This window comes from Rhinopithecus bieti, unplaced genomic scaffold (assembly GCF_001698545.2).
Source record: "Rhinopithecus bieti isolate Rb0 unplaced genomic scaffold, ASM169854v2 scaffold_34818, whole genome shotgun sequence".
Taxonomy (NCBI): domain Eukaryota; kingdom Metazoa; phylum Chordata; class Mammalia; order Primates; family Cercopithecidae; genus Rhinopithecus; species Rhinopithecus bieti.
The window spans coordinates 976044-993986 of record NW_016815484.1 but is presented as its reverse complement, the minus strand read 5'-3'; the positions used below and the strand labels follow the sequence as shown (position 1 = coordinate 993986).

General features: G+C 39.9%; 1 protein-coding gene across 6 annotated transcripts in view; it reads right to left on the bottom strand.

Moving 5' to 3' along the window:
- EGFLAM (EGF like, fibronectin type III and laminin G domains) overlaps nucleotides 1-15289 on the bottom strand; it is a 231373-nt gene extending 216084 nt beyond the window's left edge. For 5 of the 6 annotated variants that reach the window (XM_017853199.1, XM_017853202.1, XM_017853201.1 and 2 more), the window contains exons 1-2: nucleotides 15257-15289; nucleotides 13638-13851 (exon numbers count right to left, since the gene is read on the bottom strand). In XM_017853199.1, coding sequence (XP_017708688.1) covers nucleotides 13638-13812 — 175 coding nt within the window. In that variant the 5' untranslated portion in view covers nucleotides 13813-13851; nucleotides 15257-15289. The remainder of the gene's footprint in view (nucleotides 1-13637; nucleotides 13852-15256) is intronic. The other variant, XM_017853200.1, reaches the window with a different exon arrangement.
- Between the last annotated feature and the right edge of the window lie 2654 nt (nucleotides 15290-17943).

Below are 17943 nucleotides of genomic sequence, written 5' to 3'. Positions count from 1 at the left end.
TTTAAATTGATCTTTAGCTAAAAAGCCCTCTGACAAGCAGGTGTGTATGTTTTTTGTTTGTTGGTTTGTTTTGAGACAGAGTTTCGCTCTGTCATCCAGGCTGGAGTGCAGTGGTGCAATCTCTGCTCACTGTAATCTCTGCCTCCTGGGTTCAAGCAATTCTCATGCCTCAGCCTCTGGAGAAGCTGGGATTACAGGCGTGCACAACTACACCCAGCTAATTTTTTCTGATTTTACTAGAGATGGGGTTTCACTATGTTGCCCAGGCTAGTCTCAAACTCCTGAGCTCAGGCAATCTGCCCGCCTTTGCCTCCCTAAGGGCTGAGATTACAGACCTGAGCCACCGTGCCTGGCCAGGTGTGTATGTTTTAATCAACAGCAAAATCATAGAGTCTAAAACCTTGTTTGATAATGGGTAAAGTAGCCCAAAAGGTCGACCTGATCACACTCTCACCTCCATTCACATGGAGCTGTGAACTCTGAATAAAATAAACACTCAGCAAATGTCTTCCCCTGCTTGCTACACACCCTGGAGTCTAGCATCCTTCACTCCCCAGTGCTAATTAAACCAGGCTTTCTGGGAAGTAACTGAATTAGTGGTTGACCAAAGGGATGGGGTGTCTCTTCTGCCTCTGTGGGAGTAGGTATCTGTCCACATAGGAAAAAGGCAAATGAACACATCTGGATAATTAAAGTAAGGGGAAACAATTGTTATTAAAGGCAATACTATAGGGACAGAGAAAAGATCAGTGGTTGATAGAGGGGGAGGGGAGGGTAGGAGCTGATTACAAGGGGGTACAGTAGATTTTGAGGGAGCTGATTAAATCATTCTATAGTTTATGGTTACCCAGTTGTATGTGTTTGTCAAAATTTATAGAACTATATACTAAATGTAACTTATTTTCAATAAATCTGACTTTAAAAATTGTATATGGTATCTTCTCCATTTCTGAACTAGTTCTCTATTTCCTTAATGCACTTCTATAGCTAATATTTCCTGAGTGCTTAGTATTTGCCAGATGCAATGTTAAATACTTACTTAATATTATGTTGAGCTATTTCATATCGCCATCTTTATAGGTCAAAAGGTAGTCAAATATCAGCCATTTCAGATGATTTAATCTAATAGTTACCATGACCCTTTGACGTAGATACTATTATTATCTTCACTTTGAGATGGCAGAATGAGGCTCAGGATGGTTAAGTAATTTTTCCAAGAGTACAGTGAGGAACGAAATCTGGGTCCAAAAGAATATATGTTCAGTAGAGAAAACTGGTGAAACACACAAAAAAATCCAGAAAGCAAAGACAGAAGACCCAAGCACAAACCATCACCCAAAGTGATAACACTTTAGTGTATGATCATCAAATATTTTCTAAACATTCAATAAAATTATTCTGATGCTTTTTTCTAATAATTGAGAAAAGAATTATAGATATCAAATAAATATTGTACAGTGGGGCTATAAATGAAGATTTTGGTCATATTTCAGCTTGCCAGGCATTTTGATAATTGAACAACAGTATAATGCTATTTTATGTACTAAAAGTTTTAATTTTTACAATCCATCTTCTTTTCTTCATACTCCCTACCCCTTGATGCTGGAGTCAGCCTCACATATTTAAATGACTATTGAAAATTATCATGAATTTCCAATGCGATGGCAGCAAAAATGCTCTCACTAATCTAAATTTACAGGTGTCCAGGTAACTAATTACCACATTAATTTATCTTGAGAGCCCCGTTATCTTCCGTGTCTTGGAGTCATTGATAACTTGCCGGCTTCAGATAAATTCACTGTCTCAGAAATAGAGAAAGAGCATTGTAGAGTTAATTCTAGCTGCCAGAGAAACTCAATAAGCCCCCAAGAAGCTTTTGGAAAATCAAAAAACCCTTAAAAAAGTCTTTAAACACAGTTTTTCATGTTTGGCCCAACAGAGTAATAATGCTTCTTTAAAGATAGCAGGAGTGTGAGCCAATCAATACACTATTAAGATGCTGACAGCACTGAGATAGGATTACATGAAGAAGAAATTGTGAAACCTTTAACTTTTTCATTTTCAGCAAGAAGAATTGAGGGAAACGGCTTTTTTAAATTTATTTTTATCTGAATGGCCTTAGGTAATACAATTTTTTCATTTTAGACTCAGAAGTTCACAGAGAACCAAAAGATCAAGTTAACTTTTATCTTTCTTTGTCACTATCTTTTCGTGACTTTTCCCCACGTCTGGCCTGGCTTCCCAGTTTAGGGAAAAAAGACATCTAGTTACTTGGTAAAGACCCTTTCCAATTATTGCCCTTATAAGAGTTTGTGCAGATTAACTTACAAAGTCACTTGGCTGCACTTATACATTAACCTGAGCTCTGAAACATTTTCTAAATAGAAGTCTATGAGAGATTTTTAAGGCTGGAAGGGTCTGTGGAAAAGTACATATCCCACCCCTAATTTTACAGATGATAAAACTGAGGCCCAAAGAGGTTAATTGATTTGTTGAAGACCACACAGATAGAGAGATGGTATTGGAGTTGAAAATCACCCTAAAGTCTAGGCGCGGTGGCTCACGCCTGTAATCCCAGCACTTTGGGAGGCCGAGGCGAGCGGATCACTTGAGGTCAGGAGTTTGAGACCAGCCTGGCTAACATGGTGAAACCTTGTCTCTACTAAAAATAAAAAAAACTAGCCAGGCGTGGTGGTGGGTGCCTTTAATCCTAGCAGATCTGGAGGCTGAGGCAGGAGAATCTCTTGAACTCAGGAAATGGAGGTTGCAGTGAGCTGAGGATTGGGCCACTGCACTCTAGCCTGGGCAACAGAGTAAAGTTCCGTCTCTAAATAAATAAGTAAGTAAATAAATAAATAAATACAATTAAAAAAAGAAATAAAATCATGCTAAAACCCAGACCCTCAGAATAAACCAGTGACTTTCTGCTCTAGTTGTACACTAGCATCACTTTGGGGAGTTTGAAAAAAATTCTGATGCCTAAACTGCACCTCAGACTAATTAAATTACAATCCCTAGAGTGGGACCCAGGCACTGTTGTTTTTTAAGCTTCCCAGGAGATTCCAAAGGTCACTCTCCAAGTGCACAGAATTGATGGGTAGAGGCTTTTGCTATTTTGAATGTTCACTCTAAAAAAGTCAACTTACCAACATTATAGGCAGCATGGGACATGCCTGATTTTGAACATACACCAGATTAAATTTTGTCGTTTCAAATGTAATGACATATGGAAGTCTTTAGCACTGTTTTCCAAATATTTCCAGCTCTCTGCTTTCCAGGCACTTGGTAGAATTACATTTCCTAACCCCTTGTGATTGAGTAGGGGCATGTGACCCATGCTGGCCAAATGAGTTTTGAACAAATGTTACTTTGGAGCTGGAGCCGTCAATTGCTACTTCGAGCTATTTCAAAGCTCTCGTTTTCTGCCGCAGTGACCAACAATGTTCCAGAGAGTGGAAATTCTACAATCCTGGATCTTAGAGAGAGGACAACACTCACAATGGATATGTAATGTAGATAACAAATAGACTGGTTGTTGTAAGCCTCTGAGATTGAGGTTGTGTGTTACCATAGGATAATCTAACCCTTCCTAAATGACTCCCTATAGAACCCTAAAGTTATATTCTGTGAAAAGAAAAGTAAATTATCTTTAAAAGAGGAATAAGTTTTCTCCCCCAAAATTGTATTCAAGAGCTCATTGATCTTTTCTGTTTTCTACTAAGGCTAGGTCATATTTAATTTTAAACTCAAACTCTCAAAAGTCTTGTTTTGCTCCCAACATTGATAATGTTATTTTCAATAACATTTTCAATAACATTTTCAATGACATCATAAAATGTCAACTAGAAGAATCACATGGAAAGTTTTCCCAATGTTCAGAAATGAGTAGCTACCTTTAACAGACTCAGGTCTTCTCAAGACATGCAGTGGGAGTTCTTCTTCTAACATGACAGCTGCTGTAACATCTACCAGTTGACTCACACTTGAGCTCATTTTAAGTTGTCTCTTTATGCTGTTGAGTTGTTGCCTTAAGATTGTTTCAAATTTTTAAAAGTCTCCAATAGAGGACTCCATTGCTGTTAGAATCTGCATGGTTATGACCTGTGATCTAATTCACTGATAGTTAATCACTCTGGCATCTGCAGAGATGACCCCTAACTTCCTTCCCAGGCTCATATCCTAACGTTCTTTCTCTTGAATATAATATCTTCCCCTTTTCCTTCTTCCTCAGAGGCCCACTGGAGCCTATGGTATATGAAGGGACCATCTTAGAAGAAGGGCTCTTCTATCTCCAAGTCAGAACCTGAAGGTGGAAGAAGCAAAATGTATCAGCCTCAATTATGGGCTAAAATCTGGCCAAGATAATGCCCAGGGATGAGGAAGAATAGACTGTGGAAAGCTGAGGGTCTGAGTCACTGGGAAAAGTGGCTGAGAAGGGACTTGAGACACCACACAGCTCCAATAACCCCTGGCCAATGCACAATAAATGAACTCTTCATATTGAAAGAGACACAGCAGAGAGAACAACCTAGCATTGCAAAGGTCAAGTGAAGTGAACTTGTTGACCTAATAATGAGCCTCTTCCTCTTCTAACATGTATGATTGATTATATGACCAGCACTGGAGCCTGTAACACTGTGTTCAAACTAGACATATCTAAGTCTGCTGATCCTTCAGACACTCCTTTTATTCTTTAATTGATGAAACAGACCCATTTCTAAGCATTTACCTTCATTCTTTTTATTCCTCTGGGAAATTTCTCCCACCTCTAGTAATCAATTTCACTACTTAGTGGTGACTCTTCAACTTTAAGAATAAAAAATGTAAAGAAAGGAGATAAAGTTCTTTTGCAAAATTGTCAAGAAGGCTATAAGAAGGCTATTTTTTTTTTTCTGAAGAGAGACTCATTTCTGTTGATGGAAGTTAAACTCCGCTAAGCTTTCTCAAAAAACCCTGATCAATGAGTCATTGTTACTGGGAAGTTACTACTGTGTAGAGGAGGAGACTCTAAGACTCAGAAAATGAAAAGCTTCAGATTCAAGTCTCACTCTATCACTCACCAGTTCTGCAAGTGTGAAGATTAGGGATACTTTCAAGCATTAGCTTTTTCTATCTTGGAAAATGAGGATACTAATAAACTTGCTCTAACTTAGCTATTGCATTGAGATCTAATTGGATATTATACTCTTCAAACTCTGGGCTTGATATTGTTATTGATATGAGAGTGTCTGAAAGTTTAACCCTAATCATGAAGGAAAATGGGTTGTGAGAAGCAATAAAGGGAAATATTATGATGCCTACAATTGACTCTCAAAAATATTCAAAATTGTCCAGGTGCAGTGGCTCACACCTGTAATCCCAGCACTTTGGGATGCCAAGGTGGGAGGATTGCTTGAAGTCAGGGGTTCAAGACTGGCCTGAGGAACAAAGTGAGACTCTGTCTCTTTAAAAAAAATTAGCTTGGCCTGGTGGTGCATGCCTGTAGTGCTAGGCATGAGGCTGAGATTAGAGGATCACTTGAGCCCAGGAGTTCTAGGTTAGTGAGATGTGATTGTATCATTACACTCCAGCCTGGGTGACAGAGAGAGACCGTGTCTCAAATAAACAATTAAAATAAACAATATTCCATAAATGTATGTTAGTTTTAATAATACTCTAAGGCGATTACTGTCCTAGTAGGACATGCCCATTCCAGGGATGTCATCTGCCATTTAATCAGAAGACCACACTGCAGAGGTAATCACTGTAAGCACTTTGGCTATCTTTGTGATCCACACTACAGGTTTTTCTAATTAGCATAATGAATGCTAGAAATGGGTTTTCATTGGCGAAAATAATAGTGCTTAATACATGTGGATTGGCTAGTGCAGAAGTTAGCAAACTCTTTCCATAAAGGACCAGATAGTATTTTTGGCTTTGTGAGCCATAAGGCTTTTATGATAACCACTCACTCTGCCATTGTAGTATAAAACCAGTCATAGACAATATGTAAACAAACTGGCATGGCTGTGTTCCAATGAAACTTTATTTACAAAAACAGATACAGGCTATATTTGGTCTATGCACCATAGTTTGCCACCCCTTGGCCTAGAGTAGCTTAGAAACCCTGTCTGTCCTTGAATAAATAGGGTTTAAGAATATAAACCTCTTCACACAGTAAGATAGTTCCCAAGGTTGGCGTATTAGTTCGTTTTCACACTGCTATGAAGAAATATACGAGGCTGGGTAATTTGTAAAGGAAAGATTGTTAATTGACTTACAGTTCCACGTGGTTCGGGAGGCCTCAGGAAACTTACAATCACGGTGGAAGGGGAAACACACAAGTCCTTCTTCACATGGTGGCAGGAGTGAGAAGAATGAGAGCAGAGTGAAGAGGGAAACTCCTTATAAAACCATCAGATCTTATGAAAACTCATTCACTATCACAATAACAGCATGAGCAGCATGAGGGTAACTGCCCCCATGATAAAATTACCTCCAACCAGGTCTCTCCCATGACACGTGGGGACTATAGGAACTACAATTCAAGATGAGATTTGGGTGGGCACAGCCAAACAATATCATTCTCCCCCACCAGGCCTCTCCAAAATCTTATGTCCTCACATTTCAAAACATAATCATACCTTTCTAACAGTCACCCAAAGTCTTAACTCATTCCGGCGTTAATTCAAAAGTCTAAGTCCAAAGTCTCATCTGAGATAAGACAAGTTCCTTCCACCTATGAGCCTGTAAAATCAAAAGCAAGTTAGTTACTTCCTAGCTAGAATGGGGGTACAGGCATTGGGTAAATACACTCATTCCAAATAAGAGAAATTGGCCAAAACAAAGGGGCTACAGACCCCATGCAAGTCAAAAATCCAACAAGGCAGCAATTAAACCTTAAAGCTCCAAAATAATCTCCTTTGATTCCATGTCTCAGATCAAGGTCACACTGATGCAAGAGGTGGGCTCCCACGGCCTTGGGCAGCTCCACCCCTGTGGCTTTGCAGGGTATAGCCCCCACTCCTGGCTGCTTTCACAGGCTGACATTGAGTGCCCAAGGTTTTTCCAGGGTCACAGTGGAAGCTGTTGGTGGATCTACCATTCTGGAGTCTGGAGGATGGTGGGCCTCTTCTCACAGCTGCACTAGGCAGTGCCCCAGTGGGGACTCTGTCTGGGGGCTTCAACCCCACATTTCCCTTCTGCAGTACACCAGCAGAAGTTCTCCATGAGAGTTCCACCCCTGCAGCAAACTTCTGCCTGGACATCCAGGCATTTCCATACATCCTCTAAAATCTAGGTGGAGGTTCCCAAACCACAGTTCTTGATTTCTGTGAACCAGCAAGCCCAATACCAGGTGTAAGCTTCCAAGGTTTGGAGCTTGCACCCTCTGAAGTAACAGCTGAGCTGTATTTTGGCCCCTTTCAGCCATGGTTGGGACACAGGGCACCAAGTTCTGAGACTGCACAAAGCAGCAAGGCACTGGACCCAGCCCAGGAAACCATTTATCCCTCCTAGGCTTCTGGACTTGTGATGGGAGGGGCTACCATGGAGACTTCTGACATGTCATGGAGATTAATATTGGGCTCCTTGTTACTTATGCAAATATCTGCAGAAAGCTTGAATTTCTCCCCAGAAAATTGGGTTTTTCTTTTCTATTGCATCATCAGGCTGCAAATTTTCCAAACTTTTATGCTCTGCTTCCCTTTTAAACATAAGCTCCAATTTCAAACCATATATTTGTGAATGCATAAAACTAATTGCTTTAACGGCACCCAAGTCATATCTTGAATGCTTTGCTGCTTAGAAATTTCTTCCACCAGATACCCTAAGTCATCTCGTTCAAGTTCAAAGTTTCACAGATATCTAGGGGAGGGGCAAAATGCCACCAGTCTCTTTGCTAAAGCATAGCAAAAGTCACCTTTATGCCAGTTCCCAACAAGTTCCTCATCTCCATCTGAGACCACCTCAGCCTGAACTTCATTGTCCATATCACTATCAGCATTTTGGTCAAAGCCATTCCACAAGTCTCTAGGAAGTTCCAAACTTTTGCGCATCTTCCTGCCTTCTTCTGAGTCCTCCAAACTGTTCCAACCTCTGTCTGTTACCCAGTTCCAAAGTTGCTTCCACATTTTTGGATATTTTTACAGCAGCTTCCCACTACCCAGTACCAATTTACTGTATTAATTTGTTTTCATCTAGCTATGAAGAAATACCCAAGGCTAGGTAACTTATAAATGAAAGAGGTTTAATTGACTTATAGTTCTGCATGTCTGGGGAGGCCCCAGGAAACTTACAATCATGGTGGAAGAGGAAGCAAACATTACCTTCACATGGCGGCAAGAGGGAGAAGAATGAGAACAGGGGGAAGGGGGAAGCCCCTTATAAAACCCTCAGATCTGTGAGAACTCATTCACTATCCTAAGAACAGCATGAGCAGCATAAGGGTAACCGCCCCATGATTAAATTACCTCCAACCAGGTCCCCACACTACAGGAATTATAATTCAATATGAGATTTGGGTGGGGACATAGCCAAACCATATCAGATGGTTTCCAAAATAGTACTAAGTCTACCACTGGTTTGGAGAATTCTGCTTACCTGCTGGCAACATAAGGCTAGCTGAACCCTGCCTCTAGGATATTATTACATGTGCCCCAAATGTGTCATTCAAACAGGGAGTGATCAGAACATCTAAAAGGGCAAATACCTGGAGCCGTTGAGTTGCATACTTTTATGCTTTCTTGTCAATAAATGTGTGGTTGTAGAGTTTGTCTGCATCTTGCTTTTATTGCCTGTAGTGTGGTCATGGGCTTGGAGAGCTGTGTTCCTCACCTATCACTGACTATTGGTGTATATCCAATATTAATAAAGGGAATCTAGGAACTCTGTGCTGCTAAAGTGCTTAGGCCAGTTCACAATAGAAGTAGAAAATAAAAAAGAGAAAGAGTACCACCAATTGAGGGTATAACTCATTCTAGAAAGGAGAACAAGCCAAGCAAAGAAGCCCTGTCCCATGAAATCATAGCCACTCAGGCTTCCATGTCACACAGAACTCTGTGCTTCTGAGTCAAAGATGACATTATCTCTGCATGTCTCTGTGGCTGGAAGACCACCCCCAGATTAATAGCCCTTTCAACTCAGTGGAAGACAGTTCTTTGATTTGGAGCAGCAATTATTTTTACAAAGCCGGTTATTGTTGGCAACTTTGCTGCTTTAAACTGTGGTATGTGCTTAGAAAGATTGCCTCCTTTCCAGCTGCTTGATAACAGACAAAATTTCCAAAAATTCTTTTACAGGGATTGTAAGGATTAAGTGAAACAGGTATGTAGAGTTTGCCCCTTTGTAAACACTCTATAAATGTGAGGTGTTTATGATAATCTTCTACATGTAATGTGGCTTCTGTCTCATAAGGATCCAGGTTTTTTGTTTTTTTAAATTAATCCCCTGCTCTTCCCATTGTGCTTTTATTCACAAAATTCTACAATTTTAGGGCAGAAAAGGGCCTGCAAGATCATCTGACCTAACTTCTCTCATTTAATTCCCTCATCTCATGACTGATCATTGAGAAAGCTTGAGAACTTATCTTCTTATTTATACATTTCCATATGGAGACAGAAGCAACATTAATATAGCAGATTTTAGAATCATGTAGCCAATAACAGGCAACTAGAATGCTTTATTCCAACCAAAACATGGGTCAAAAAAATAGCTTAAAATCACAGAAAAATAAAATAGAGAGGAACTTTGTCAACAGTTCAAATCACTATAATACAAATATTTCAAATAAAAATATCCTTTCCCTTTCCTTCTCTAGGGTTTCGGGAGCCTACTCACTTCATGAAATAATTTTGGAAAGCACCTTAAAGAGTTTATTCATTCACTTGTTTATCCAATCAATACATTTTAATAAAATACATGATTAGGTATTCCTCATAATGATTAAGATGATAATTATAAGCATAGAATTCCCAAAGCTCTATCTCCATCTTTAACCAGCCTCTTTCTTTGCATTTTCATTTCCTTCTCCAGTTTTGTAGAGTTGGTCCAAACTTCACTCATTACATAGATATTCATGGGACATCTATTCAATGTCAACTCTGCACAGGGGATATCGCAGTAAAGAAGCCAGACACAGCCCCAGCTCTTATGGAGTTGATGTTCTGGTGAACTTTCAGTAGTTAGGATTCCTTTGTACCTACACATGTTGAAACTTAAATTTATTTAGATTCTACTAGCATTTCTCAAGTTCACTCGGCTTACCTGGCATTTTTACATGCATTGTCTCTTTATTCCTTATGACAACCTTGCAAAGTAAGGATTGCTATCCTAATTTACCCAAGATCACACAGCTGTAGTTAAGTGATGGAGGCAGAACTCGAAAGTAGTTTTTCTGATTCCAGGTCCCATGTTCTCGCTCTCTCTCTTGCCACGTTGCACAATGAACTTTTCCAGGTACCGCCCCCCTTCTCTTACGTGTGCATGTCCTGGCATCTTCAGCCAGGCTGGTCTTAATTCTAAATATCATTGTCTCACCCGCCCAGCATCTCTCACTCCTCTCTCACCTCCTTACTCCAAGCCCAAACACTTCGGTATCTTACAAATTTGTTTCTGTTCAGCATGTTTAAGTACAGACTATTCTATCTACTTAGCCCTTCTGCAGGACCAGGGAGGCCAAGAAAGTTGCTGGGACCTTGCATCACTGGAATTCTTTGGGAGAATTCCTCCCTAGTGGAGGAGTCCGACATTAGTTGTTGCAAAGAATTTATTATACAATAATAATCCTTTATGATATCTATCACATTATAAATGCTCGTATCTTGTGTTCATTGGTATTTGGTTAACAGATATGCATGCTCACGTGTGCAAAATGACATTATTGGGCAAAGCCACTCATTAAAACACTGTGATGGCAAGAGGTTGGAAACAACCTACATATCCATTAATAGGGTCCCATTAAATAGCACATGGCACATCCATAAACGGGAATACTATATGGAAAAGGGAGGAAGTTCTTTATATATGGATATGGAAAGATCTTATAGATGTTATTGTTAGGTTTAAAAAGAAGAGTTCCAAAGAGTATTTATAGTCTAATATATTTGTATGGAAACATGAAATATGTACATGTTTATTTATATATGCACGGAATACTTTGAAAAGATATAAAATAAATTGTTAACAGTGGTAGCTTCCAGAGAAGAAAACTAGGTTTCTAGACGTCAAGAGAGAAAGAAGACTTGCTTTTTCATTGGATGTTCTTTTATTTTGTTTGGATATTATAGGCATTGTATTATCTACTTATACAAAAATTTATTTAGAAAACTGAAAGATAAGATGTTTTTAAGATATTTGGGCTGCTCAAGAACAAAGTCAATTTTAAGTGTTAGATGATTCCTTGAAATTTAAGTGTCAGGAACCTAGAAGTGCTAGTTACAGTATTTTGTTTGCCCATATACCTAAGTAAAAAGCTAAAAGTTAAACACTATTGATGCATTAGCTATCAACAGAAAGACTGAGGTTAGAAATAAACTGTATATATTACAAATGTGACATTGATTTGAATTTTGTAAATCATCAAACCTGATTAGGTTTATAAACCCATTGCTTTATAATAATGTACAAGGGAACACTTAGAACATCATTAGGAGCTCATTAAAATAGAACTACGGGAAAATGTTCTCTTAAACGAATCAAGAAAAGAAAAGGAATGAAAAAGCAATTTCCCACTAAAATTATAACAAGAGGCATGTGCTCAGCCACTGCTAATCACACTCTCCTAACTCATTTAATTACTAAATGTCTTTTTAGTGTTAAAGACAATTTTAAAATAAATTTGCATTTTTTAGATGTCATGGCTTCTGCTTTGAAAGAAATATTAATTTTGAATGGAAAATGCTAGAGTGCTCTTTAGTACTCTCTGGCAGAGCTGGTTAGCTGTCTTTTTACACAACTGTGGTGTACGTAGACAGATACTACTGCATGCTAGTTTTATGAACAATTAAAATCCTGTCCTTGAATCACACGAGCTCAATTGTGTGTCCCTTCTCAAGCTGAACTTTGATGCAGCTGTAAGAGTGCTTGGTATAAGGCTGTTGGGGAATAAGTTGCTTTCATTCTGCTGAACCATAAATGACTCATCACTGAGGACACAAAGGTGAAGGCCCAGCAGGCAAATGCGTGAAAGTTAGAGTTAGAAAATTGAGTTTCAAAATGTTCACATCAACATTCACAATGTTAACTTCTTCCCTACTCATCTTCCTCTAGGATTGTGTCAGTCGTAGACTCACTGCTGGAATAAGCCATTGCAAATGTCTGGTTATTTCTCACTCATGTCTGAGTTTAATGCAGATTGATGGGAGAGTGGGAAAGGGAGGGAAAGAAGCCTGCCCTAAGCAGTCATTCAAGCATCCAGGATTCCTCTGTTTTGTGGCCCCACCAACTCCAAGACAGGGAGTCAAACTTTTTTGTGCTAGGGACTCATTTAACAGCCTGATGAAGCTTAAGGACCATCCTCAGAATAATATATTTAAATGTATAACATGAATTGCTTGGCACTACAAAACCAATGATATTCAAATATTGTTATCTAAATATTTAAGAAATTGTGATATAGGTGCTGCCTTATTAGAATAAGATCCAGAGGCAAGTATAAGTAATAACCACAATGTCCCAGTAGGGATAATCACACAGCATTTTGTGATCTTATCAAACAACTGTAATGTGCTATGAAAGTACCTGTTATTTCTATTGGTGCCAAAGTCTATAGGTGACAGGTACTATTAATTCTGCTGTAGTTTGTGGCTTTCATTTGTAATAGAAAAAATATACTAGATTTCAGTTTACCGGGGAAAGATGCCTTTTTTTTTTAGACAGATTCTCGCTCTTTCACCCAGGCTGGAGTGCAGTGGTGCCATCTCAGCTTACTGCAAGCTCCGCCTCCCGGGTTCAAGTGATTCTCCTGCCTCAGCCTCCCCAGTAGCTGGGACTACAGGAGCCCGCCACCACGCCCGGCTAACTTTTTTTTTTTTTTTTTTCAATGAGTGGGCCAGGGTGTTGAGCTGTTTTGAAGATGAAACCTGAAGTCTTTCCCTTCACGTTCTCACAGTGAGGGAACACGTGCGCTTTTCGTCATTGAGTCTTTTACATTCTGAATGTTTAGCAATTCCCTCTAGGCTAATTCACGGAGACAGCATGATTCTGATCTCAGGAATATATGTGGATAAAGCCGGGTCATGACCCTAAGAACAGGCGTCTGCTCTGGGCATTAGGATTTCAGCTCCCTGTTAACTCTGAATCAAAACAACAGAGATGTCCTTCTACAACAAGCACACTGGCTCCGTTTCAAATAGCCAGACCCTGTGTCCTGCCCCATCCTTATCCCCCCATGGCACCTCCTGCACTCATGCATGCCTGAAGACAGACTTCAGCAAATCGATCCAAACATTCATTTTGCTATTTCCAAAGGTGACACACCCCCCATAACCTGACAAATTATAAAAGAAAAGAATTAGCCAGGTTCAATGAGGTGACAGAGCCCAGCAAGGGATACGGGCTGAGTTCACAGGAATCTTCAGCCCACAGCCTCACACCAATATTTGAAGCAGTTCAAGGTGCCCATTCCTACATTGATGCCTGGATGAGGGCCAAGTTCTCACCTCCTGTGTGATGAAGAAGGTGACAGAGTGACCTCTGGGAAAACCACCTGACTCCATTTGCAGACTGAAGAGAAAGGCCAAGCGTCTGTAAATGTATATGATAGCTGCTGATCTCATTCATTCTCGGAAAGCTTTTAATTCTCCATGCCACATTCTTCTTAAATTGTATCGGCATCTGCCCTGTACTAATGGGCCCCCAGGCATGTGGTTTCTGCTGGAGAGTAAAGGAAATCACAGCCTTTATATCACAAGCATTGATTGATAGCATTATTTATTCCATTGCAGTAGCATCCAGAACAATACACAAATGAAAGCTGTTATTTATTTATTTATTTTTGCTGGTTCTTCTGGGAGTTCAGACACCAGCTTATTCAGAATTCAAAGTGGCAAAACAAACCCCAGCAAAACGTAAATATATTTCACTTATTAATTATATTATTGCTTGTTTCTAAACTCATAGCCTAAACATCATCCCACGGACACTTTTTCAGAATTTCTAGTAGAAATATTTTCTTAACTCTGCTTCAACTAAGTGATGTTTGCAGACAAGTAGCCCCATTTTCCCCTCAGTCATTAGAAAGCATGGCAGACCTATATTTTAAACATGTATGAAGCATACACAATGAGCATACCCAGGGTATACTGCACCAAATGCAGAGCAGACTGTTCCGGAACTTAAAACCTTCTTAGATTTTAAGAAGTCATGGTCAAGTACCCCTGCCTGTGTTTGGCGCTGGGTGAGGGTGTTGGGTGCATCATGCCTGTGTGTGCTCTCCACTAGCCAGCTCGCTAACTAGCATGTGGCAACACTGCAGAAGGAGCCAGTTCTCAGTTATTCGGGGGCTGACTGTTCAGTTTTTGAATCATCCCAAAACTCCATGTTGCTTTCTTTTTCCTCCTTATTAAGATTTACCCTGGGAAGGTGATACTGTAATCTATAATCTTACTTCCTTACACAAGTGTTGGTGGGACAGACATTGGAAATTATTGGGAGTGAGGGAAGAGAAAACTGTTAGCTATTTATTGTGATTATTTTAATTGAAACTGATTCATCATTATAACCAGTAATCAAACATTTCTCATATGTACAAAACATTTCCCACTCCTCCATCGCTTCTTCCTCCTTCTCCCCCCCATCCCTTTCTCTCTCTCTTCCTTCCAAATCAGAAAGGTACTAAAACCAAGCAAATTCATTGTCTCTTTCAATTATAAACTGTGGTGCTCATATACATTCTCTAATTTGATTCTCACAAGAATGTCAGAATTCCCGTAATTTACTAATAGGGAAATTGAGCATCAGAGAGGCTAAGGAACTTGCACAAGGCTACACAACTAATAAATAACAGAAGTGAGATCCAAACTCAGGTTTTGTGACTCAGATGCTATTGGCTTCTGTGCATCAAAGATGCTAAAATATTCTTCAGTGTTGGTTGTTGGTTAATAGCAAGAGGCCAGCTGCAGGTTTATGTTGGGTGAGCACACTCTGCCACTCTGCCATAAAGGTAGTTTGACCTACATACTATTTCCAGTCCCTAGCATTCACCATCAGTGAAGAATCTGGGAAAAATTCAAAGATTCAGAACTGAGACAAAAAGGCAAGGCCAGGGCCGATGACTCACGTCTATAATCCCAGAGCTTTGGAAGGCTAAAGCCGGAGGTACACTTGAGGCCAGGAGCTTGAGACCAGCTTGGGCAACGTAGCAAGACCCCGTCTCTAAAAGTAATGAAAAAACAAATTAACCAGGCATGGTGGCATGTGTCTGTAGTCCCAGTTACCTGTGAGGCTGAAGCAGGAAAATCACTTGAGCCCAGAATTTTGAGGCTGCAGTGAGCCATGATCACCCACTGAACTCTAGCCTGGACAATAGATCAAGACCCTGGCTCAAAAAAAAAAAAAAAAAAAAAGTGTAAATGCAGAGGGTAAGTATGTTGTTTCATTTGACCTGAGTGGAGAAAGGACCGTTATTGCAGAAATCAACACAGTGAACACACATACTTTGCACTTGACCAATCCTGCTGTTAAACACCACTGTCCTCTGGCCTTCACAAGTTTGGAGGGCCACATTATTTCTCACCAGTCTTTATGAGTACTTATTTTATGAAATCATGAACTTTTAAAAAAAATCTACAAGTGAAATGAGAATAATTAAATGGGATAATACAACCTGGGCATGGTGGCTCATGCCTATAAACCCAGCACTTTGGGAGGCCAAGGTGGGTGGATCACCTGAGATCAGGAGTTTGAGACCAGCCTGGCCAACATGGCGGGCGAAACCTCATCTCTATTAAAAATATAAAATTAGCTGAGTGTAGCGGTGCATACCTGTAGTCTCAGCTACTCAGAAGGCTGAGTCAGGAGAATTGCTCGAACCAGGGAGGCAGAGGTTACAGTGAGCCAAGATCACACACTTGCACTCCAGCCTGGGCGACAAGAGTGAAACTCCATCTCAAAATAAATAAATAAATGGGATAATATTAATTACCTAACAGTGTGCGAAGCACGTAGTAGGTCCTCAATATGAGAGTTACTGGTATTGTCATCATTATTATTGTTATTGTTAAAATTATTCTGCTTTTCTCTCTATTATGAAATAGCCAAGTTATAGTTTTTCACTTTGCCTCTGATACAACACACATAAATGCTTTATCTGGAATTTTATACCTTATTATTCAAGACAAGTGCAATGACTAGTGGTGACAACAAAACCAACCTTTATACCAAGTCCATTCTGATCTAGAACGCATTATAATTACAATGTTTGAATACTCTAACCAGAGTTACAACTAAATATATAAATTGACTCTTAGAGAGGTATTATGACATAGCTAGCTAGAGTCAATCAACTATGCTAATATTTCCTTTCCTCCCTTTCTTCCTTCTCCCTCCTCCTTTCTCCTTCTCCTCTCTTTCATGATGGTTCACAGAATGTCAAAGTTAAATACTTGAAAGATAAAACAGAAGGCATCTGTGCATAGTAATCAGATTTGTATACAGTTGATTGATGTTTTGTTTCTTAATCCTGTAAGTCTTTGATGATCCTTGTCCCTACGGGATTGGAAGTTGAAAAGCCACTCCCTCCAAATCTTCCCCATGCCTGAATTTCTTCCACTGGGGACTTGCATTAGGAACTGTCTTCTCTTTTCCCAGAACTCTCTTTAAAAAGGCAAACAATGCCGGGAAGGGTGACACTTTGTCCTTGCAGCTTGGTATACAGAAGTCTTTCTAATGATTTCTTTTTTGACTTGAATTACCAAAGGACATTGAGAACACTGAACAAAGAGATGAGGAGGTGGGAGAGTGGGGGAGGGAGCATTTCTAAAGATAAGCATTATCTACCTTGTCATTTACCCAGTGACAGTTTTAGCTCTAAGTTCATTAACTCTGCAATCCAGACACCTTCAATTGTTGCCAAATGGAACTCTCCAAGGACCACCTGAGTTTGGCAAACAGGTTTTCCGTAAGAACATAAGGACACACAAGTGGGTTTAGAGAAAGGACTCACCCAAACTCTCTCATCTTTCCACGTCAAGTCTACCAACTGCAGCCTCTGCACACGTATGGTCTGTCTCTCCTCTGGTTACGCAGATGGTCTTCCTTCCTCTGAAAGATCAGCCCTCCATTTCCACTCTGACTCTCTCCTCCCTCACCTTCTTAAGGACTATGTTTCTATGGTTCTTTCTTTCTTCTGCAGCCTTTCTTCTCTGTATTCATTTATTCTTATCAGCATATAAACATGCCGGCTCTCTTGGTTCTCTGACGTCAATGATGTCTTTCTCGGCCTCCTTTGCTGGTGTTGAAGCTCAGAATACTCAACCTCAAAATATGACACCTTGGAAATTGAGAACACAGCAAAAGCAGAAAGGTCACTCTCTGACCTTTCTCTGCTTTTCTGTGTAAGAGCTGGCCATGAAGGAATTCCATGACCTATCTTACCTAAAAATAGGGCATAAGGCCATCATGTGACAGTCATCCTACCCTATACCTGGAAGCCACAGATCCATCTGAACACGTAAGCCTTGCTGGATTCTTCCTCAGTTTGTTCCCGTTAAATCAGACCCATTTTGTCCAATCGTACTTCTACAGGGCTGTCCATTCTTCATTAAACCTAAGCATAAAAATAGAGTTTTCCCTGGGTTTGGGGGTCTTCATTACTCCAGGCTCTTGTGTCATGTAAAACTTGGGTTAAAAAAATTTATTATGCTTTTCTCTTGTTAATCTATCTTTTGTTACAGGAGTGTCAGCCAAGACCCTGGCAATTGGTAAGGAAAATATATTCCTTCTCCTTTACACTCCTTTACTTTTACT